Genomic DNA, 20,768 nt, shown 5'->3' on the forward strand with positions numbered 1-20,768 from the left:
AACAAGTTGTGCATGATTATGTTAGATATTAACAAAGAAGACAGGGAATGGTCACTAATGTGGCACTGATGAATTGTGTCCATTAAAATGATAGGTTTATCACAAACACATCATATTTTGTATCCCTTGTTTATACTGTTATTTTGTAAAGAGAAGGCAAAACGTACCGAAGGATGACGAGAAACAAAATTTCGAAGAAAAATGCTAAAGAATATTTACAGAGCATGTCAGGGAAGAAAACGAACTAACATTTCTTTACTAATCTTAACGTAGTTAACAAGTCACTGTTTCAAAAACTCGTAAAAGTAAAAATCTTTGATCTTCTATTATGTGAACTCTTAAAAGTTTTACTTATATGATCTCTCAAAACTTGCACGAAGTCCCAAGCCTTTGTCTATTCCTCAACGTCATTGTCTTACGTTCTGCAAAAGCCGAGTCAAGCAACTCTTGAAACTTCTCCAAGAACACAACCCAGTCCACTTCTTTCATTTCTGCTAACTTCACAAAATTTGCGCTCGCTGGGAGCTGCACGTTTGCACTCTTGTGACTTACCAGTGTTTTCTCTGTCTTGACTCTAGGAGGTTTAAGGAATCCAGATCCCATGTTGTTGCTTAGACTGTGGTTCTTCAATGATGTTGAAAGCTTTGTGAGAGATAGAGTAAGTCTTGCCTCTTCTTCTTCGCTTTCGTCTTCCTCTTCTTCAACGATGCTCTCCTTGAGCTTTCCAAGTGAAGAATGTCCACTTGAAAACGGGTTTTTGACGAGTAGTTCATCGGAGTCATAGACCAGGTCTATGCCATTATAGTCGAGATCAAACTGAAACTCTGTGTCTGCTTCTAAATCTGACTTGGGAGATAAAACATCTTGTCTCACTGTTAATTTCTTTGCTTCGATACACACCATTTCTAGTTCACTTGGCTCTTCTTCTCCTGCGCGGAATTCCCGAGTCATCATCTCTCCAATCTCTGCAAGACAAAGTCCAAAAGCAGCAGCTTCTTTAAGAAAAACGGTACACAGAACTAGGACCCTGAGACAAGCCTCTCGAATCATTGGAAGCTCTCTTCGCAGCATTTCACAGTCTTTCACTGGATCAAGATTCTGTATGTAGTCAAGTTCTTCTTCAGAGAAAGGTATTGAAGCCTGTGGCCAATGAATCCATTCGAAGTAAGGATCTTCTAGTGTTTCTGGCAAGCAAAGACCATGATCTATTGGAATAAGCTCCACTTGACCAAACCTCCCAGCAGCACCATCATCAAGCTTCTTCACCAAAAGGTTTCCACCATGCCGATCTGTGTTGAGAATCCGTATGTCCAATATCCCAATGCGGTGCACAGAAGAGACTGGGAAGCTTGAAGTCCCGTGATCACTGGCATCAAAATCATGAGGTACAAACTTCTGGAACGAAGCAATCTTGCTGCTGACCAACTTCTTCTTCTCACGAGACTTGTTCCTGTCCATTCCATCATTGACATTGAAAACAGAGTGCGTAATCTTCACAAGAGCCGTGGGAGGAACATTAGCAAAGTGATCATAGTCAAGAAGGTATGCCGCAACTTCTCTATACCCGGTTTCCCCAACTCGCACAGAAGGCTTCAAACCAGGCTGCCCAAGTGTTTTCCCTGTGAAGCCTTTAGGATTATTAGGCGCAAAAGGTTCTTCATCCGTAGGCTTGACAATCGCAACGCTTTGACCCTTTTCATTCCTAAAATAGTAAGCCCCTCCAAGGCCACCATTGACAGGGATTGGTTCAACACCCATCTTCATCGCCTTAACAATATCATTCGCAGTTTGCTTCAACGACAGAAAGCAATACGAGTGACTAAGTATCTCAATAGGACCACTCAGATCTTTCCTCTGCAGATCATTCCCAGTAGGTGAAAGACACGGAGTAGAAGAACTTCTGTGCATTAAGTTACGCTTTAAAAGCAAAGGAGAATCATTCCTCACAGCACTCAAGTCATTCTTCAACACCATATCCCCAAACGTCAAAGAGCTTTCCTCAGTAGGTAAGTTAAAGGCAACCTGAAGCCTCTTCTTCACAGTGTGAACATTATCATTACGGTCTAACTCAACTCCCAAAACACAGCCAGTTTCGGTTTGCACAAAAACACGTCTTCTCCCTGAAGACTGTTGCTGAAGCAAATGATGCTTATACTGTTTCCCTTCAATCTTTCTAACCCCATTAAATTCCCCTTTAAGAGGAGCCTTAAACACAGCCATTGCCATCTCTTCAAAGACTCAAAAACACCACCACCCAACACGACCTCTCAAACAAGGCAGAAGTGAGGGGAAATAAAAAAAAACAGAAACTTTATTATCCTCTGGCAACTACATCAGATAAAAAGCCATGCTTTTGTAGGTAGGTGGTTAAAGAAAGGATTAGAATCTGCATTAAAAAAAGGATTAAAGAGATCAGAAAAGGTTCAAGATTTGATTATTTTATACTACTACAGTTGTAAAATGTATAAAGCAACCTTCTTTTTTCTCGGCTTTTTTTTACAACAAATCCTTAATAAAAAAAACTTGGGAAAAGTTGTCTTCTTTCTCCAGTACTTGTCACGAGATACATACATCTTTGATTCCAAGAAACTTTACATAACCGTTTGGTGAATACAGCAAATTTATTCACTTTACACAACAAAATCGAGGAACCAAACGAGAAAAAAGCAAACAATGAAATCAAAACACATGGCTTAAGATTTACGAAAGAGAAGATAAAAAATTAACAAGAATCAAACGATTTGAAGAAGAAAGAACTCACCGGAAACCAAGATCTGAAGAAACGGAGGAGAGGCACATGGAAGAGAGAGAGAGAGAGAGTGAAGAAGCGTAGAATCTTTAGGAAAAGAGGCTTCAATGGAGACAAATGAATCGGTAAAATCTGACTCAGTGAGTGAGTCACTGATCCATTAGCCTCGCGCTCGCTCGCTCGCTCTCTATCCTTCTTCGTCTTCGTCTCAACCTCTCAACGACGCTTTCTTCTTTTTTTAACTCTCTCCGCAGAAGTAAATGTTGCCATTGCCTATATCTTTTTTAACCAGTGCCACGTCAGCTTATAGTTTAATCCTTTTTTATGTTTTGTCAGTTGATCATTTAATTATGTTTATTTTACTGTTGTTGGTAAATATTAATTATGTTTATAATTTTCGCTTTCATCACTTTGATTGTGACATAAGTTCATATATTTAGATTTGTTAGCTCTCTATATAGACGTTAACAAAAGAAAGTTACAGATTTAATAAAGAAATAAATATTGGCTGACAAAAAAATGTGTAAGAAGTAAAAAATAAAGAGATGTATGGATTTTACCACTATCCACGACTCTGAGAAGGGTCTAGAACAAGAAGTGAGAACCGTCGGATCTACAGAGCCCACATGAAATCGAAGCCGTTCGATTATTACATGGAACGTGGCGAGTGTTTACAAGTACCACGTCATGACAAAAAGGAAATTAGATGATGACGTGGCTTCTTAGACCGACTTGCGCCTGCCAACGATTGACGCATGTGACAAGTTGCAAACAACTGGGCTTTGGAACTTTAAAAAGCCCATTATTAATCTAACGTCACCGACAAATTTAGCTTGCTGTACAAAAGTGTAATTAGGTTTTGTACCTTGTGTCTGAAGCAACACGTGAAACTGAGAGAACACAAAATACACATTAATCTCAAAACCACAACGAAGCAATTGAAACTAAAAGAGAATTATTTACTAAAAAACCAAACAACAACAAAAAAAAAAAAAAAGGCACTCTTCTGTGTTTTTGAACGATCTGTAGAACCTATAAGGTTAAAAAAAACCATTTTGAGAGAAAGGCAGAGTAATGTCTCCATCAGAATCTACAACAGAGAAGAAGAGAGTAATGTCTCCATCCTTTCTCCTTTCGAGGTTTAATCTTCTCAGCTTTCACCATTCTTACAGGACTGCTGTTCCATTCCGATTGCAATCTGTAACAGAGTTTTTCACAAAAAAAAGTTTTATAGAGTTCGTAGACAATAAGTTTGATCATAAAGATTTAAGTATGTGAGTGTATGCATGTATATACAGTGGGAAAGCGAAGGAGCTTCCGCTAACTGTGCTTCCATCAGATCGAACAGAGATGTTTCCGGAGACTGAGATCAGTCCAGAGTAACTTATATGAGCTAAACCTGGTTCTGCTTCAGAGAAACTTCTTTCCCCAGAACCGTTTGGGAAATTGCTTGAGAAGAGATTGTGATCAGAAGAGTCCTCAAACACATCGTTTAGCCGTTGATTCTCTGATTCTTCCATTTCAGTGGAAAGATATCTCAAGCTCCCTGCTATTGGTTCCTCTGTTTTCTTCTGTTCTGTTTCTTCAGGTCCATGAGTGTTGTTTTTGTTGGATAGTTTTTGGGAACCCTCCATTGATATAATATCTCCCAAGGTTAAAGCTTCCTTAGAGACAATTCTTGTTGTAGCAGCTACTACATCCCCCGGTGCCACTTTGCAATCATCTTTAACTTGTTCTGTCACATTCACGATTTCTTGATTGAGTTTGCTGTCGTCTGAGGATTTGGATCCGAAAGGTTTCTCGTTTGGCATCACAGGCACACCCTCATCGACACATACATCCTTGACAATGTTAAAAGTAACCTCCTCATAGTTACTAACTATGACCGTCTCAGGCAATTTGCGAGCCATTACATTCTTGTCCACATAGAAAACCAAATGGTCCTCTAGACTATTACGGTTTTCCTGTATGCGCTCATTGTTAGGGCCAATCTTGAATTCATAAGAATGGTGTCCTGACATGTTTCCAGCGTTCTCTTTGACCCGTTCTTCACTTATTGAACCATATAACTCACATCCAGTTTCTTTTCCGTTGTCCAGGATCTTTACTTCAGTATTCTCTTCTATCAAGTTTCCAAACACATCATCTTTGTCTGTAGTCACACGAGAGAAAAAAAGCCACTTGGAATACTAATTTTTCAAAAACATTCAAAGGTCTGAACAACGAATAGGAGGGACTAACCTGATCTCATTGTCATCTTTCATAAAGCTGCAGAGGCTATATATTATCTTCAAACAACCACCACTAATATATGAATGATCTACAAGGAAAAAGAAATTTTCTAGTTGGGTTCGTTGAGGAGAGATAAAGTTGTATGAAATGACATGGAGTTTAGAATCAATGATTGACAAATCCATTGTTAGAGACATATGTGAGAAATCATGATGAATGGCCAAAGACTTAGGGAAAAGAATGTGACTTCAATTATTTTTAGCAAAGGTTTACACAAGCTTTTGATTAAACAAATGCACAGCAACATCTAATCATCAAAATATTTCACATGAAGATCACTGATAATTGAAATTATTTCATAACAATAACAATCTAGCAACTGAGGAATCTCAGAAAATGAAATTACAAACATTATACTAAACAATGGAGTCACTGTCTAAGACCTAGAATTTGAGAAGAGTAGGCTAAAAATGAATCAACCCACTAGTAGAGATAAACAGAGATTACCCTGAACTAAAACTTTAACCTAACATTAATTAGTACCAAAATAACAACTACAAAAGAAGTCCATTAGAAACAAGAATTGGAAACAGAGAAAATTTTGGATCGTTTAAAACCCAACCTGGAGAAAAAAATGCAGATGGTTACACTGTTTCTCCAAGAGAAAAAAAAAAAAAATTGTATAAAAATCCCAAAAAAAAAAAAAAAAAAAAAAAAAATCGTTGAAATGTCAAGTAAACACGATCTCTCAACATTTAATATGAACATAAATGTCAACCAAAGAAAACAACTTTAATTATGCAGTTAATTACAAATCAAAATTCATAAACAGAAGCAGAAATTCTCGAATTTATATTCTCTTGCCACCACCGAGCGATACATTGTATATAACCCCCCAAATAAGTAAAAAAAAAATCAAGAAAAAATGTTACTAACATTCAGAAAACCCTTCAGAAGTCAACAGATCATCAATAGATAAGAATATTTCTGAAAGGAAGGGAGGAAAAAGTATGTATGTTTTAGCTCCCGGAAAACTAAACAAGGGGCCCTTTCAAGTAAAGAAATAAAATCTTACAGATGAAGAAACTTTTGGAGAATCATATCTTAAGACATCGTGCGGATTTGACTCTTTTTTGTTCGTTTCATATGATCCCTAAACTTTAAAGATGACAAAAAAAAGAAAAAGTCAACTTATTATGAAAAGAAAAAAAAATCTCAAAAAAGAGGACGAAGTCAACTTTTGTCCTAAAGACAATGGATGTGTAGTTTCTTTGACAGATAGAAAAATACAATCAGCCAGGTTTTTCAATTTATAACTTTCTTGTTTTATGTAATTTCTTAAAAGTCAAGCCCATAATTTGAGTGTAAATTTATCATCGAATATTGTAAGAATAAAAATGACTATAAAATCTAAATTATGGGGGTTTAAAGTGTATATTGCTGTTTTCAGATATATATCGTTCTCGAAGAGCAGAACTATGCCATGAGGATTATTTTTTAGCAGAGGATGTATCCGAGATGATTATCAGAAGGCTGTTTAGATCGTTCCAAGATTGCGACTGAGAGTGCATTGAGCCACGTTGTGGCGGATTTGGAAAAAGAAGCGAGGACTATTTATGTCGGTCTTTTGTGGCTGGAAGTTTGTCTGGAGAGTGTTGTAGTAGTACCAACATCCTTGGTACTTGCAGAGCTTCCCTTGAGAGTCTTTGTTTCTTTACTTACGTTGTCGTATCTCAAGTTCATAGGAAGCTCATCTTGTGCCATTTTTTTGTTGTTTGTTGTTGGTACATTTGAGTTTAAAAAAAAAAAAAAAAGGTGTTAATCTATGATCTGCATAAAAATATGATAATTAATTTATAATCTGCATAAAAATATATCAGGTAAGCAATGCTTTACAATCTGCATAAAAATGTGATAATTAATTTATGATTAAAACCTTTAAATAGCCACATAAACTAATTAATTACTGATGTCATCATACCTACCTTATGAGTAAAAATATTATTAAGATCCTGAACGTCGGTTTAAAATCGTATATGGGTTCTGTTGAGGGCTTAAGAAAAATCAAAAGCCCACAAGAAAAGAAAAGGAAAACAGAGATAGGGTTCGACGAGTTTAAAGGTTAGGACTTAGGACTTAGGACTTAGGAGATCTGTGTCGTGTGAAGAGATAGAGAGAGAGGAAGATTCTTGTTTAGAGGATAAGCGTTTTTAAATCTCTTCTTCATCAAGTCTGCAATCACAAGAATGTCAACAAAAAAGCAACGATGTCGTAGAGCGTATCCTAGTGAGACTTGATGTGGATTCTTTGATGAGATTCAAGGCTGTATCGAAACAATGGAAATCAACGATCGACTCCCCATACTTCCAACGAAGACAGTTGACACATCGTCAGCAATCAGGTGGTGATCCAGATGTCTTCATGTTGGGTTCATCATCATCTGTCAATATCCCTACTCCTTGGGAGACGGATAACACACGATACTTGGTTTCCTATAATAGCTGTGACGGTCTCGTTTGTCTCTACCATCACAGAAAACCCGGTTTTGTGGTCAACCCAACCACTAGATGGTATCGGCCTCTCCCTCTCTGTAGCTTACAACGATACATTGTCGACTTAGGAGAAGAATTTTGCAATCGTGCATACATAGTCTCTAGTCTTGGATTCGGTAAAGACAAAATCACGGGCACATACAAGCCCGTTTGGTTATACAACCCTTCACTAATTGGCCTAGAAAACATTACTACTACTACATGCGAGGTTTTCGACTTTAGCACCAACGCTTGAAGGTATGTCACTCCCGCTGCTCCTTATCGGATTGTTTCTCTCCCCGTACCTGTCTATGTAGATGGGTCGCTTCATTGGTTCACCCAGTGCAAGGAAACAAAAATTCTATCCTTGGATCTTCACACCGAAGCCTTTCAAGTCGTATGTAAAGCTCCCTTTGCCAATGTCTCTCCTTTGGGTATCGTCATGTGCAATTTGGACAACCGCTTGTGCGTTTCGGAGATGAAGTGGCCCAACCAAGTGATATGGTCATTGAATTCAGCCGACAATACATGGCACAAATGTGTTCCATTGATCTGGATGCAACTTCTGGTAGTTCCCGATGCCCGGTCTTGCCACTAGCACTTTTGGATGGGAAGAACAAGAAGTCGAAGAAGAAGTTGTTGTTTTGCAGTCTTGACCTAAGCCAAACACTGGTGGTACTTGATCTTGAAACCGAATCATATCATCTTGCTTTCGAAAAACACTCCATCGTTTTTCCTGTATGTTATTTCCAGAGTTTAATCTCTATTTCTTAAATCTGATAATTTTCGAGGCGATGAGGTTTATGTGATAGTGTCTCTCTTTAAGATTTATAGATTATCTTCTTGTGTGATGTAAATTGTTGCTTAATCCTCTTTAAAATTGATTGTTTTGTTTTCTTTAATTCTTTATCTGATTGTTGCTTGAGCTAAAAATTTTAGAAAAGCTTTACTAAAAAGAATGATTGTATCTCTTTTTGATATGTGTGAAGAATGATTAAAGGTTCCTTTTTTATTTTCCGACTTTTGACAAATGTTTAAGTGTATGTGAGAATGTATGTAGGTGTGTTGTGATGTTGTTGAGACTTGATTTTTTTTGTATATATTCTCTCTGCATGTGTGCCTTTTGGTTACTTTTTCTGTGTGGGTCGGCTCGCTTGTTAACTTGAACTTTTGATGATTGGTGTTTGTAGAAATCGGCAAAACATTTTATCTAATAGCAAGCATAGGCATAATATGGGAGGTGACACAACCGAGAGAAAGAAGAAGATCAGAGAATTCAGAAAAGATTATGGGATGAAGGAAAACAAGACTTCAAAGAGAATTTAGGGTTTGTACCTTGTGACTGAAGCAAGGCGTGAAACTGAAAAAGAAAGGAAAAAAAGCATAGATATATATAAAGCCACGATGAAGTATTTGAGGCATACAGAAGATAGGTTTACTAAACCACTCGTCATGAGTTTTTGAATGATCAGTAACCTGAATAGAACTTATAAAGGTAAAGAAACTCTCTGCGAGAAAGGCAGAGTACTGCATCAGAACCTACAACAGAGACGAAGAGAGTAACGCCTCCACCCTTTCTCCTTTCCACGTTTTGTCCTCTTTCTTACAGTACTGATGTTCCTTTCTGATTGCAAGCTGTAACAGAAATTTCACAAAACTAAGGGTTTACAGGATAAGTTGATATATATATATGTCATATGTAGGTGAGTGTGTGTTTACTTACATTGGGAAACCGAAGGAGCTTGCGCTGACTGAGCTTCCTTCAGAACGAGCTGAGCGGAATCCCGAGACTGAGGTTGGTTCGGAGTCAATCATACGAGCTGAGGTTGGTCTAGAGTTAGTCATACGAGCTGGACGTCTTGAGAAGAGATCGTGATGGCAAGGCTCCTCAATCACATTTTCTAGTCCTTGACTCTCTGATTCTACATTTTTAGATAATAGAAATCTCAAGCTCTCTACTATTGGTTCCTCTGTTTCACGCTCTATGTTTTCTTCAGGTCCATGAGTGTTGCTATTGTTGAGTGACCTTTGGGAATCTTCCATTGATTCCTCTGTTATCTCATGTTCTGTTTCACGGTCTTCTTCAGGTCCATGAGTGTTGCTGTTGTTGAGTGAGCTTTGGGAATCTTCCATTGACATAAGATCTCCCAAGGTTAAAGCTTCCGTAGAGACACTTTTTGATGATGTAGCTACTACATCCCCCGGTGCCATTTCGGAATCATCCTTAACTTCTTGTGTCGTCACAATCAAATTCTCCTGCATCACATGTAGGTAACAGAAGCTTTCGGTTATAAACTATTGTACAGCAACATCCTACATCCTCATATCACATGAAGATCACTACATAATTGGATTATATCATTACAAAAGAACAAGTATATCACCTAAAGTCACATTTCAATGCCGCTAATAACAACTAGAATCTACAGAATATTACGCTAAAAATTAATCAAAGGTTAAGATTTTCATATTATAATAATTTATTAACAGTTTAAAAAGAGAAAAAGTAGAAAACTGAAAAAAACCCACATGGCCACCTTTAGTTGATCAACAGATATACTACACTGAACTAAACTGTTATCATCAGTACCGAAATAACTAACCAAAAACCAACGTGGATAAGAAAAGTCAGATGGTCTTTACAGCTTCTCCAAAAGACAAAAACAAATATTACAAAATAATATAAAAAATCCTTGAAATGACAGTTTCATTCAGCAACCGAAATCACCGCTTTTAATTTGAGCGCATATATAACCAAAAGAAACAAAATTAACTACAAAACATACCTCAGAAACACAAGTAGACATTCTCATGAAATTTTATCCTCTTGCCACCACTGACTTACTGAAACATCACCACCCTGGTTAAGGAAAGATAAACAAGTTAGTTTAGAAAAAATCTAGGAAAGCACATATCAAGAATATAAGGTAATCTTTTTCTAATCGTAGTAACAAGCAAAGAACAAGATAGTCTCAGTTCATAACTTACAGGTTGTAGAAATCTCTTAGCTGCAGATTTTTTGTTTTCCGGAGTTTTCAAGGTGTATGGCTATCTATTTATACGGATTCGGCTTCTTAACCCTAATTCGCATAGGATTAAGGCCCAACTGCTTTAATCACAACTCGTTTAGGATTAGAATCCAACTTTTTAAGATATAATCCATCCACGTGGACATCAGATAGGATTTCTCTAATCTACATTCACAGGTTATATGAGCTCATGTGATACATGAGCTCATTAACAGTTGTGTTAATTTATGCAACGTGGATATTACTAGATTTGGCCCAATCAATAAAATTATTACTATACAAAAATATTCAAGAACAAATGGTACTCAATATTGTAATCAGAGCATGCACCATCTTACCTCTTCAAATTTCAAAACAATTTAAAGAAAAGAAAAAAAAACCCTTCAATCTTACTTTAGTATCTTAGAAGTGGTTGCACAAATTTGGGAAAATATTAAATCTGTCTGAAAGGAAATGAAAAGGAGTGTGTTTTTATTTCTAGTAAAGCTAAACAGCCCCTTTAACTTTAAGTGAAAAAAATAGTAATAATAAATCTCACAAAGGAAGAAACTTTTGGATAATCAAACTTGGTGGAGCACAATATAGTACCTAGAATAAGGCATGACCAAAATTAAACCGTAACCGTATTTTAGACCATTACCGGACGGTATCTGAACCGTAACTAGACCGTAGCCGTATAAAATTGTTAAAAACCGTAATCATTAACTGTAAATATATGGTCAAATTATATTAATCATAACCATTAATTAACTGTAACCGTATCAAAACCGTTGGTTAACCGCATAATTAAATCGTAATTTGTTAACCGTAACCATTTTAAAAACATAATAAAATATACTAATAATTATTTATTTAATATGAATCTATGATATAAAGAAATATGAGTATACTAAAAGAACATATTAATTATAAATAAATAATATCAATTATATTATATCATCAAATAATATCAACCTTATCATAACTTACAGGTTGTAGAAATCTTTTAGCTGCAGATTTTTTGTTTTCCGAAATTTTCAAGGTGTATGGCTTATAATTATTAAATCCTTAGAAGTGGTTGCACAAATTTAGGAAAATATCAAATCTGTCTGAAAGGAAATGAAAAAGAGTGTGTTTTTATTTCTCGTAAAGCTAAACAGCCCCTTTAACTGTAAGTGAGAAAATAAAGAAGCTTTTGGATAATCAAACTTGGTGGAGCACAATATAGTAGCTAGAAGGCTAGAATTGAGTTTGTGGTCCTTGTGGAGAAGGTTTAGAAAAAGCTATGTGTATCTGTTTTAAAACTTTTTCATTCTTTTTTTCTTGGGTTCATGATAGTTTCCATATACATATTAAGATCATCTCCAATGGTCTTCTCTATTTTTTCCTCTATAATAGAGATGAGTTTTGCTTCAATGGTTTTCTCTACTTTTTCCTCTATAAAAGAATATTCCATATAGATTCTATTTTTATTTTACAATTAACACCTTTTATTTTAAAAAATTGTAAACTAACCCATTTTACTTTAAATTTTGTAACACTTTCATAAAATTATCTTTTGCAAATGGTAGTCTCAATATTTTAGAAGAAATATTTATACTTAAATTTATATTATTAGTTCTTAAAAATAATTATTTTATTTATTTTGGTCATAAATGAAACAAATTAAAGATTAAGAGGACTATTTTGCAAATAAAATAGTTCACCTCTATTTATAGAGGAAAAAATAGAGTTCTTCTATAAATAGAGAAAAAAAATAGCAATCTCTATTATAGAGGTGAAAATAGAGTACCATTTGAGCAAAAATTACTTTTTTTTTTTTACAGCAAAGTACAAAGCTCAAACGAGCCAAATGGTAGGAAAAACGTTTACAAATGTAACTTGATGTGACTTGATTCTAGCACGTCGTGCCAGCTTGTCAGCATTACCATTCTGCGTTCGGGGGACTTGGACTAGTGTAAAGGATAAGAACTCCTCCTTGTCCGCCTCAATCTCGTCCAAATATGTCTTAAAGGCAGGCCACTCAGACAGCAAAGAGCCAAAGACACCATCTTCAGCAAAAATTACTCTATAATAGAGTATAGAGGCAAAAATAGAATACCATTGGAGATACTCTAAAGGAAACATATATTGAAACACTTTTATTAAATATTACATCAAAGGAAACATAACAACGGAACACAAAAAGCTGGTTTTATTAGGATGCATCAAAGTAACAAAAGCAAAAACCCACTTATAAAATATAAGTTTATCATAGTCTCAAGCCCGAACCCTTTAATTTCTCTTCAATGATCATGTCGATTTTGTTCTCCATCTCGGGGGTTAGATAATTCTTCCAATCACCAACTTCACCTTTTCGGAAATAGCTATCGTAATCCACGTTCATCCACGTCTTCCCGGTTTTGTTAACCTCCAAACCGCTCAGATTACGAAGAGAGCATAGTTCCACGATTTTGTTAATCAATCCACTCTCTTCTTCTTCCTTAGTGAAAGGATATCCCAAGAACTCTGCAAGCCTCTTGACCTGGACACAAGGCTCTGTTTTCAGTTCCTCATACCTCATGAAAAGGACTTGCTTGGGGTTTTCCAAGCTGCCACTCCAATAGCTAAGTGCATGGTCCCAGAACGGACCATAGAAGCTAACTCCGCTACAGAACGACTCGAACATTGACTCGAGAATGCTTCCAGCCACTTCTTTGTTCTGATACTTGCACCTGAAATACCAACGAGATATCAACGCGTCTTTTATGTTCCGGCACAAGTACACAACCTTGCATGGAGAATCCTTGAGGCCCTCTTTCACGGTGTGCAAAGGCATGTGAGTCGAGAATAGCCTAGGAGAAGATTTAGAGAACCTGGTTAGGTCTGGTGTTGCGGTTTGGAGATACATATCGATCTCGAAGAACGGTACTATGCCATGAGGATTATCAGATAGCAAAGGATGGGTCAGAGGATCACTAGAATGATGTTTAGATCTCTCTAAGATTGCGATTGAGAGTGCCTTGAGCCAAGTGGTGCCGGATTTGGGGAAAGAAGCGAGGACTATGTCGGTGTCTTGCGGCTGGAAGTTTGTCTGGAAATTGATGACTGCTTGGAGAGTGTTGTAGTAATACCAACATCCTTGGTACTTGCATAGCTTACCTTGAGAATCTTCGTCTGTAGGAAGTGAAAATATCAGATTCTTTGTTTCTTCACTTACGTTGTCGTCTCTCAAATTCATAGGAAGTTTCGCCATTTTCTATGTTAATTTGTGATACAAATAATGTGTTTTGTTACAAAATGAAAATACTATCACTACTTATCACCGGATGGGTGGGACAAGTTTCAAGTTGGATGAACCTGATGAATATTTAATTTTAAGGTAGTAAAGTTTTGTCATCAAATTAATTCACATAAAACAAACAAAAAGTAGTTTCAAGGTAGGTGACAATATTATAAGAATATCTTGGATGCTTGTAGAATGGAACTAATAATCATGTCAATTAGTAGTGGTTGAGACTTGAGAGAATATCTTGCGATTAAATTTGTGTAACGGTTGTCGTCGTAGGTCTCTCATAGGATGCTCATCCTGAATTTGAACCAAAACCTCTGTTTACTTTTCTTAAAAACATGTGTTTTGTTTGAAAATGCAAAGTTTTAAAGTAGGAACGACATTATTAGCTCGTATGAAAAGAAAAGAAAAAAAACAATAAAATAAGGAATGATTTTAAATTCTTGTAGAATGCGACAGCTAATATAAAATATATTGGTGGGAGTTGCAAAATGATATGTGTATTTAATTGGACGTCTTTGGTTTGCATTACCTAACCATTTCGCCCCAAAATGTAGAAGCTTTAAAATTGAGCCTGTTCACCTAACGTATACTGCGAAAGATGAAACGTTATTTTCAACTTGTTGAGTAGATCAAAGAAACTCAAATATTTTTCAATTTTTCGTGATGATTGCAATTCTTTGAAGTTTGAACAGAACATATCGCCCTTGTCTTTCTCGAAGGGACGTTTTCATTTATTTTTGTTTTAATTAGGTCACCGATCGAAAGAATCCGAATTACAACTTGGTTTAGAATTTAACCTAATCGACGACATAAGACATCAAAAAAGTAGCAAGCTAAAAGTTATTATTTATCATACAGTCATACATCACAAAGCATCAACAATTCATCATAATTTAAACATCACAACAGTGAATTACAATATATATCAAAGAAAGTACAAATCAAACACAATCACTTAGAAATTCAATCCAGTGCCTTCTAGTTTTTCTTGGACGATCTTGTCAATCTTGTCCTCCATTTCTGGAGTTAGATAATTTTTTGAGTCCCCCACTTCCCCTTTCCGAAAAAAGAACTTGTAATCCACACCGTTTGATGTTTTCCCGGTCTTGTTAATCTCCAAACTGCTCAGACTACGCAGAGAGCACAATTCCAAGATCTCTTCAACTATTCCACTATGTTCTTCTTCCTCACTTATTGGACAACTCAAAAACTCTGCAAGCCTTTTGAGCTGAGCATAAGGGTCTTCTTTCATTTCCTCGTACCTCAAGAAAAGGATATGATCGGGATCTTCCAAGCTGCCGCTCCAATAGCTCGAGACTTGGTCCCAGAATGGACCGTAAAAGCTAACTCCGCTGCAGAACGACTCAAACATAGCCTCAAGAACGTGTCTCTCTACTTCTTTTTTCAGGTAGCTGCACCTGAAAAACCAACGAGACACTAACGCGTCCTTCACATTTCTACACAAGTACACGATCTTGCAAGGAGAGTCTTTAAGTGTTTCTTGCAGCGTAAGCAACGGCATGTGAGCAGAGAAAAGCCTCGGTGATGATGAAAGCTTGGTCACCAAGTCTGGTGTTTGGCTACTAAGATAGAGATTAGCCTCGAGAGACTGAACTAGCGCATGGGGATTTTGGGATAGCAGAGGATGATCATCAGGAGAACGGTGTTTGGATCGCTCGAGGAGGGAAACTGTGAGTGCCTTGAGCCAAGTCGCGCCTGATTTGGGGAATGAAGCAATGACAATATCGGAGTCTTGAGGCTTGAAATTTCCCTGGAAATTTAGGACACCTTGGAGAGTAGCAGAGTAGTACCAACATCCTTGGTAGTTATAGAGCTTGTTTCCTTGCGTATCTATGTCGGAACGAAGTGAAGAGATGAGAGTCTTTGTTTCTTCGCTTAGGTTGTCGTCTCTCAAATTCTTTGGAATCTCTTTTTGATCCATAATTTGGGGTAATTGTGAGCTTGTGACTACAAATTAAAAGGATATGGCCTTCTTCAGTTACAGACCGATCTATTTAGCTTTACTAGGTGAATAGAACAATATCTTTAATCTATTTTTTTTGGATTTTTGTTGTTGGTTTGTTTTGGCGTCTAAGATATGTATATTTAATTTCGCTATTGTTGACCTATACTATAGTAGCTTGGTATGTTGGTAGATAAGACATGAGTTTCGATTAGTTTAAATTTTTAATTAAGTATAAAATTAAGTATAATTAGTACACTATATTCAGTATATTGTAATTTTGGAACAATTTTACATATAACAACTAGTAATCATGCCAACTATAAAATATATGCATGTCGATTTCATTCAATAAATTATTATGTAAATTATTCTAATACATTTTCGTCTACTCCAAAGTGGTTGATGTTAGGGGGAAAGTCGTCTATGTTTATGATATGTTCATCATTGTCCAAAAAAGAAAAGAAAAAAAAACGATATGTTCATAACCATTTTACAGAAAATGATTTGGAAACCTCCAATTATTGTTACAAATCCATTAAAGAAAGCACATATTACACCACTCAGAATTCCAAACCGGATCCTTTATATTTCTCCTCGATGATCATATCGATTTTGTTTTCCATCTCCGGAGTCAGATGATTCTTGGAGTCACCAACCTCTCCTTTGCGAAAGAAGTTAGAGTAATGCACATTATTTGCTGTTTTACCTGTCTTGTTGATCTCCAAACCGCTCAGATTACGCAGGGAACAAAGCTCCAAAATTTTGTGTATAGATCCACTATGTTCTTCTTCCTCAGTGAAAGGACAACCCAAAAACTCTGCAAGTCTCTTAATCTGAGCAAATGGCTCGGCTTTCATGTCCTCGTACCTCATGAAAAGAACATGTTTGGAGTCTTCCAAGCTGCCTCTCCAATAGCTCAATACGTGTTCCCAAAAGGGTCCATAGAAGCCAACTCCCCTGCATGACGACTCAAACAAAGACTCGAGAATGCTTTTTTCTAATTCTTTTTGACGATAAGCACACCTGAAATACCATTGTGACACCAACACGTCCTTTACGTTCCTGCACACGTACACGATCTTGCAAGGAGAGTCCTTTAAGGGTACTTGAAGTGTATGCAAGGGCATGTGAGTCGACAACAGCCTTGGAGATGATGAGAGTTTTGTTAAGTCTGGTTCTGAGCTTTTAAGAAACAGAACGGCCTCCAAGAACGGTACTAATCCATGAGGATTATCAGCGAGCAGAGGATGAGGATCATTAGAAGAACGGTTCTTCGATCTTTCAAGGAGCGCGAACGTGAGTGCCTTGAGCCAAGTCGTGCCTGATTTAGGAAGAGAAGCGACGATGACATCGGTGTCTTGAGGCTTGAAACCTTTTTGGAAATTAAGGACTCCTTGGAGAGTGTTGGCGTAGTACCAACATCCTTGGTAGTTGTAGAGCTTCCCTAGAAGATCTTTTTCCCAAGGAAGTGAAGAGATTAAAGTCTTGGTTTCTTCGCTTAAGTTGTCTTCTCTCAAGTTCGGCGGAAGCTCCTTATCCATTTTTTTTTTTTTTTTTGCTGGAGTTGTTAAATGAATCTGTTTGGCTCCAAACGCAAAATATCACTATTTATCTCTGGATGATGCCTTGGTGGGTGGATCACTGCTTAGTTTTAATATAGTTAAAAGTTATAGTAGTACTTTTATGAATTTTAGAAAGAAAAAAAAAAGGTTAAAAGGATTTTCAGCAAGTAATGAGAATTCCCTATTTTCACGCCATCCATGAAAATGTGGTCTTTATTTTAGATTAAAATACACCAACCTTTATTAGTTCTTAATTATTTTTGAATTACGTTTTCCTACCGACAATATCTTCATGATTTCGTCCCAAATAAAATTAGTAGATATCTTCAATAATTGAGTCGGTTTACTTGATTGAAACTTTTGTATCGACTTCAATATTAAAAGTTAGGGCTTATTAGGTACTTCATCAGTATATTTTTTGTTATCTTTTTGAAGAACTTGCATTTTTCTTTTACATCAATAAAATATAGATAACGAAGACCATAATTCTAACTGGTTTCACGAGATCCAAATAAATCGAAGATTAGAATATTGCATGTAACCTAATGATTCGTGTTAGTGTCGTGTCGTCAATGCATCATCAAAACAAACAAACAATAACTACCCACTTGATTGAACGAAGTAGGAGTCCCAACTGATCCCGATTGTCTTTGAGATTTTCAACTACCTCTCATCCACTCGTTTACCTGTCTTAGTAACTCCGATCAGTTTCGAAAACTCTTTGATACCATTAATATATAACATACAATTGGGAACAAAGACACACTACCCTTCTATTGGAAACTCAATCATGGTCAAAATGATATACGGTGAATGCGCATATGCTCAAAGCCCATTGGATGTTAAAGCAAGAACCGATTCGGCCACACATTTAAATATATAGGTCACATAAAGCACATCCTCTCAAGACCATCTAGATCCCATCAAAACGATCTTTCTCAATTATCATCAATCATATTTTTGTCTCCAAGTAATTTATATATGATATTCTTTTGTGTTCGTAACTATTAATTTTTGAAAAAAAAAAACTTCAAATTTACAGTTTATAGGAATTTATGTTATTTGTACATTACCATTAAATATAACAAAGCATCAATATAAGACGTTTTGAATATATTATTTTTGTTTTGGAAGATTCTAATTATAATTATGATTAAACTTAATAGTTACGAACAGCGTTAAATCTTCCCCTCTCTCCCTCCCAGCGTTGAATCTCTCTCATTACATGTTTCCATTACATGTTTTTTTTAAAAAAATATATCACATGTAGTTTTAATTACACAATTAAACTCTCTCACACATATGAGGGTGTTTATGACTTTATACTTACTCTCATTTATTCAGCCGATGGTATTTACTAACATAAACCAAGCCAATGGTATTTACTTAATTTAGTTTTAGAACTGTGGTATCTATTAATATTATCCTAAACCATAGAGAATATGTATTGAATAGCACAATTTTGGAACAAAATTAAGTAAATACCACAATGGTACAGAAGCAGCTCAGATTGCACAATTTTGCACTTTATGTGACTACTTTAGCACTCTCTCCCCAGCATTCTAAAAAAGTAAATCCCTTCCCCTCTCTCTCTCCCTTCCTCTCTCTCTCTTCCCTCTCTCTCCCCTACGTTGAGGCCTTGAATGGCACCTGATTTTGCAGTGGTTTTTGGCTTTAGATTCTGTAAAATCTATTTTGGAAGCCATTCACGATTATGAAAAAATAGATTTCCTAAAATTTAGGAAAAACCAGTTTTTGGGAGATTTTAGCAATTCCTTCATAAAATCTAGAAACCACATTTTGTAGGTTTTCAGCGTAATTTTTCTTTTTCTTTTTCCTAATATATATTTTTATTTTAATTACTTATTAAATTGCAAAACAAACGAACCTTTTTTTGTGCAAGGAACAAATTAAAACCTATTCTAGGGGTATTTCCTAAAGACTTGCATATTTGTTATTATTAAACTAATTTTTTATATACTTTTTACTATAAAAAAATCTACGTTTCATACTTGTGTTCTACACTCACACAAATTTCATTTCCATCCCATCAGTGCAAATATCTCTGCAAATCAAGCTTGGATTTTGCGGTGAATTTTAGTCTAACACCATTATTTATTTACATCAACACTATTTATTTAGAAATTTTATTTTGTTGTTATACATAGTGGTAATTTTACTATTTTAAAAATAATTATTATACATAAAAATCAAAAACTAATCATGTTATCATTGAAGATTTTGCAAAAACTAAAATCTAAACCAAAAATCAAAAACTCAAAAAGTCAAAATCCAAAAACTAAAAACCAGAATCTAAAAACCAGTAAAAAACTAACAGCCATTCATGGCCTGAATCTGAAAAAGTGAATCCCTTCTCCTCTCTCCCCCTCTCTCCCTTTCTCTCTTTCCCCTCTCCCTCTCCCTCTCTCCCCCTCTCTCCCTTTCTCTCTCTCTCTCCCCTCTCCCTCTCCCTCTCTCCCCCTCTCTCCCTCCCAGCGTTGAATCTCTCTCTCATTACATGTTTCCATTACATGTTTTTTTTAAAAAAATCACATGTCGTTTTAAGTACACAATTAAACTCTCTCACACATATGAGGGTGTTTATGACTTTATACTTACTCTCATTTAGCCAGCCGATGGTATTTACTAACATAAAACCAAGCCAATGGTATTTACTTAATTTAGTTTTAGAACTGTGGTATCTATTAATATTACCCTAAATCATAGAGAATATGTACTGAATAGCACAATTTTGTAACAAAATTAAGTAAATACCACAATGGTACAGTAGCAGCTCAGATTGCACAATTTTGCACTTTATGTGACTACTTTAGCCCTCTCTCCCTTCCTCTCTCCCTTTTTCTCTCTCTCCCCAGCGTTCTGAAAAAGTGAATCCTTTCCTCTCTCCCCCTCTCCCTTCCTCTCTCTCTCTTCCCTCTCTCTCCCCTACGTTGAATCTGAAAAAGTGAATCCCTTCTCCTCTCTCCCCCTCTCTCCCTTTCTCTCTCTCCCCTCTCCCTCTCCCTCTCTCCCCCTCTCTCCCCTCTCCCTCTCCCTCTCTCCCCCTCTCTCCCTCCCAGCGTTGAATCTCTCTCTCATTACAAGTTTCCATTACATGTTTTTTTTTTTAAATCACATGTATTTTTAAATACACAATTAAACTCTCTCACACATATGAAGGCTGATAACTCTCTAATTTACATGTTTTTAGCATCCTTTTTTGTCCATATTTTGCATTGTTCATACCCTTAACTTAGCATTTTTAGGTCATTAATTGTAGGAGTTCACTTTTAGGCCATTTAGGGTGTTGCATTTTTGCATTTGCATATTTTGGATGAAAACAGGTGCTTAAGAGCTTAAAATGGGGAAAAACAAGGACAAACCCGAGCATGTACCCAGAGGAGCCATCGAGCTGGAAAAACAAGTCTAAACCCCAACACGATCGA

The 20,768-nt window shown here is 36.3% G+C and overlaps 6 protein-coding genes and 1 pseudogene across 9 annotated transcripts; 1 reads left to right on the forward strand and 6 right to left on the reverse strand.

Annotated features, from left to right (window-relative positions):
- Positions 1 to 174: 174 nt before the first annotated feature.
- Positions 175 to 3,269, reverse strand: LOC104755650 (Phosphatidylinositol 3- and 4-kinase family protein). 2 transcript variants are annotated; one of them, XM_087495961.1, is made up of 3 exons: positions 2,762 to 3,179; positions 2,475 to 2,628; positions 175 to 2,386 (listed from the first exon to the last, which is right to left on the reverse strand). In XM_087495961.1, exon 3 carries the CDS (start codon positions 2,224 to 2,226, stop codon positions 364 to 366), a length of 1,863 nt encoding a protein of 620 aa, XP_087352087.1. In that variant the 5' UTR covers positions 2,227 to 2,386; positions 2,475 to 2,628; positions 2,762 to 3,179; the 3' UTR covers positions 175 to 363. The 2 variants fall into 2 exon arrangements, with proteins under 2 accessions (XP_087352087.1, XP_010476371.2); XM_010478069.3 differs by lacking the exon at positions 2,475 to 2,628 and having other exon boundaries at positions 2,762 to 3,269.
- A 316-nt stretch (positions 3,270 to 3,585) lies between these two features.
- On the reverse strand, positions 3,586 to 6,813 carry LOC104755651 (uncharacterized). 3 transcript variants are annotated; one of them, XM_010478070.3, is made up of 4 exons: positions 6,057 to 6,813; positions 4,991 to 5,069; positions 4,046 to 4,901; positions 3,586 to 3,947 (listed from the first exon to the last, which is right to left on the reverse strand). In XM_010478070.3, exons 2-4 carry the CDS (start codon positions 5,004 to 5,006, stop codon positions 3,833 to 3,835), a joined length of 987 nt encoding a protein of 328 aa, XP_010476372.1. In that variant the 5' UTR covers positions 5,007 to 5,069; positions 6,057 to 6,813; the 3' UTR covers positions 3,586 to 3,832. The 3 variants fall into 3 exon arrangements, with proteins under 3 accessions (XP_010476372.1, XP_010476373.1, XP_087352088.1); XM_010478071.3 differs by lacking the exon at positions 6,057 to 6,813 and adding an exon at positions 5,918 to 6,050; XM_087495962.1 differs by lacking the exon at positions 6,057 to 6,813 and adding an exon at positions 5,604 to 5,700.
- A 204-nt stretch (positions 6,814 to 7,017) lies between these two features.
- Positions 7,018 to 8,286, forward strand: LOC109130204 (F-box/LRR-repeat/kelch-repeat protein At1g09650 pseudogene; annotated as a pseudogene).
- A 599-nt stretch (positions 8,287 to 8,885) lies between these two features.
- Positions 8,886 to 10,588, reverse strand: LOC104755653 (uncharacterized). The gene is made up of 4 exons (XM_010478076.2): positions 10,501 to 10,588; positions 10,299 to 10,372; positions 9,236 to 9,768; positions 8,886 to 9,147 (listed from the first exon to the last, which is right to left on the reverse strand). Exons 2-4 carry the CDS (start codon positions 10,323 to 10,325, stop codon positions 9,045 to 9,047), a joined length of 663 nt encoding a protein of 220 aa, XP_010476378.1. The 5' UTR covers positions 10,326 to 10,372; positions 10,501 to 10,588; the 3' UTR covers positions 8,886 to 9,044.
- A 2,042-nt stretch (positions 10,589 to 12,630) lies between these two features.
- LOC104755654 (cytosolic sulfotransferase 1) lies at positions 12,631 to 13,891 on the reverse strand. The gene has a single exon (XM_010478078.3). It carries the CDS (start codon positions 13,753 to 13,755, stop codon positions 12,772 to 12,774), a length of 984 nt encoding a protein of 327 aa, XP_010476380.1. The 5' UTR covers positions 13,756 to 13,891; the 3' UTR covers positions 12,631 to 12,771.
- Positions 13,892 to 14,618: 727 nt separating this feature from the next.
- On the reverse strand, positions 14,619 to 16,131 carry LOC104755655 (cytosolic sulfotransferase 1). The gene has a single exon (XM_087497153.1). It carries the CDS (start codon positions 15,734 to 15,736, stop codon positions 14,750 to 14,752), a length of 987 nt encoding a protein of 328 aa, XP_087353279.1. The 5' UTR covers positions 15,737 to 16,131; the 3' UTR covers positions 14,619 to 14,749.
- Positions 16,132 to 16,220: 89 nt separating this feature from the next.
- Positions 16,221 to 17,505, reverse strand: LOC104755656 (cytosolic sulfotransferase 1). Its single transcript, XM_010478081.3, has one exon. It carries the CDS (start codon positions 17,299 to 17,301, stop codon positions 16,321 to 16,323), a length of 981 nt encoding a protein of 326 aa, XP_010476383.1. The 5' UTR covers positions 17,302 to 17,505; the 3' UTR covers positions 16,221 to 16,320.
- Positions 17,506 to 20,768: the final 3,263 nt, after the last annotated feature.

The sequence above is a fragment of the Camelina sativa genome, chromosome 17 (assembly GCF_030686135.1).
Source record: "Camelina sativa cultivar CO46 ecotype springtype chromosome 17, ASM3068613v1".
Classification (NCBI taxonomy): Eukaryota; Viridiplantae; Streptophyta; class Magnoliopsida; order Brassicales; family Brassicaceae; genus Camelina; species Camelina sativa.

Bases quoted from the DNA above. Each gene is read 5' to 3' on its own strand.
- LOC104755656 (XM_010478081.3), bottom strand. From the start codon at position 17,301: ATGGATAAGGAGCTTCCGCCGAACTTGAGAGAAGACAACTTAAGCGAA.
- LOC104755655 (XM_087497153.1), bottom strand. From the start codon at position 15,736: ATGGATCAAAAAGAGATTCCAAAGAATTTGAGAGACGACAACCTAAGC.
- LOC104755651 (XM_010478070.3), bottom strand. The intron at 3,948-4,045 runs GTATATACATGC...ACTCTGTTACAG, and splicing joins AGCTCCTTCGCTTTCCCACT to ATTGCAATCGGAATGGAACA.
- LOC104755653 (XM_010478076.2), bottom strand. From the start codon at position 10,325: ATGAGAATGTCTACTTGTGTTTCTGAG. The intron at 9,769-10,298 runs GTATGTTTTGTA...CATGTGATGCAG, and splicing joins TGTCTACTTGTGTTTCTGAG to GAGAATTTGATTGTGACGAC. The intron at 9,148-9,235 runs GTAAGTAAACAC...TTTCTGTTACAG, and splicing joins AGCTCCTTCGGTTTCCCAAT to CTTGCAATCAGAAAGGAACA.
- LOC104755654 (XM_010478078.3), bottom strand. From the start codon at position 13,755: ATGGCGAAACTTCCTATGAATTTGAGAGACGACAACGTAAGTGAAGAA.
- LOC104755650 (XM_010478069.3), bottom strand. From the start codon at position 2,226: ATGGCAATGGCTGTGTTTAAGGCTCCTCTTAAAGGGGAATTTAATGGG.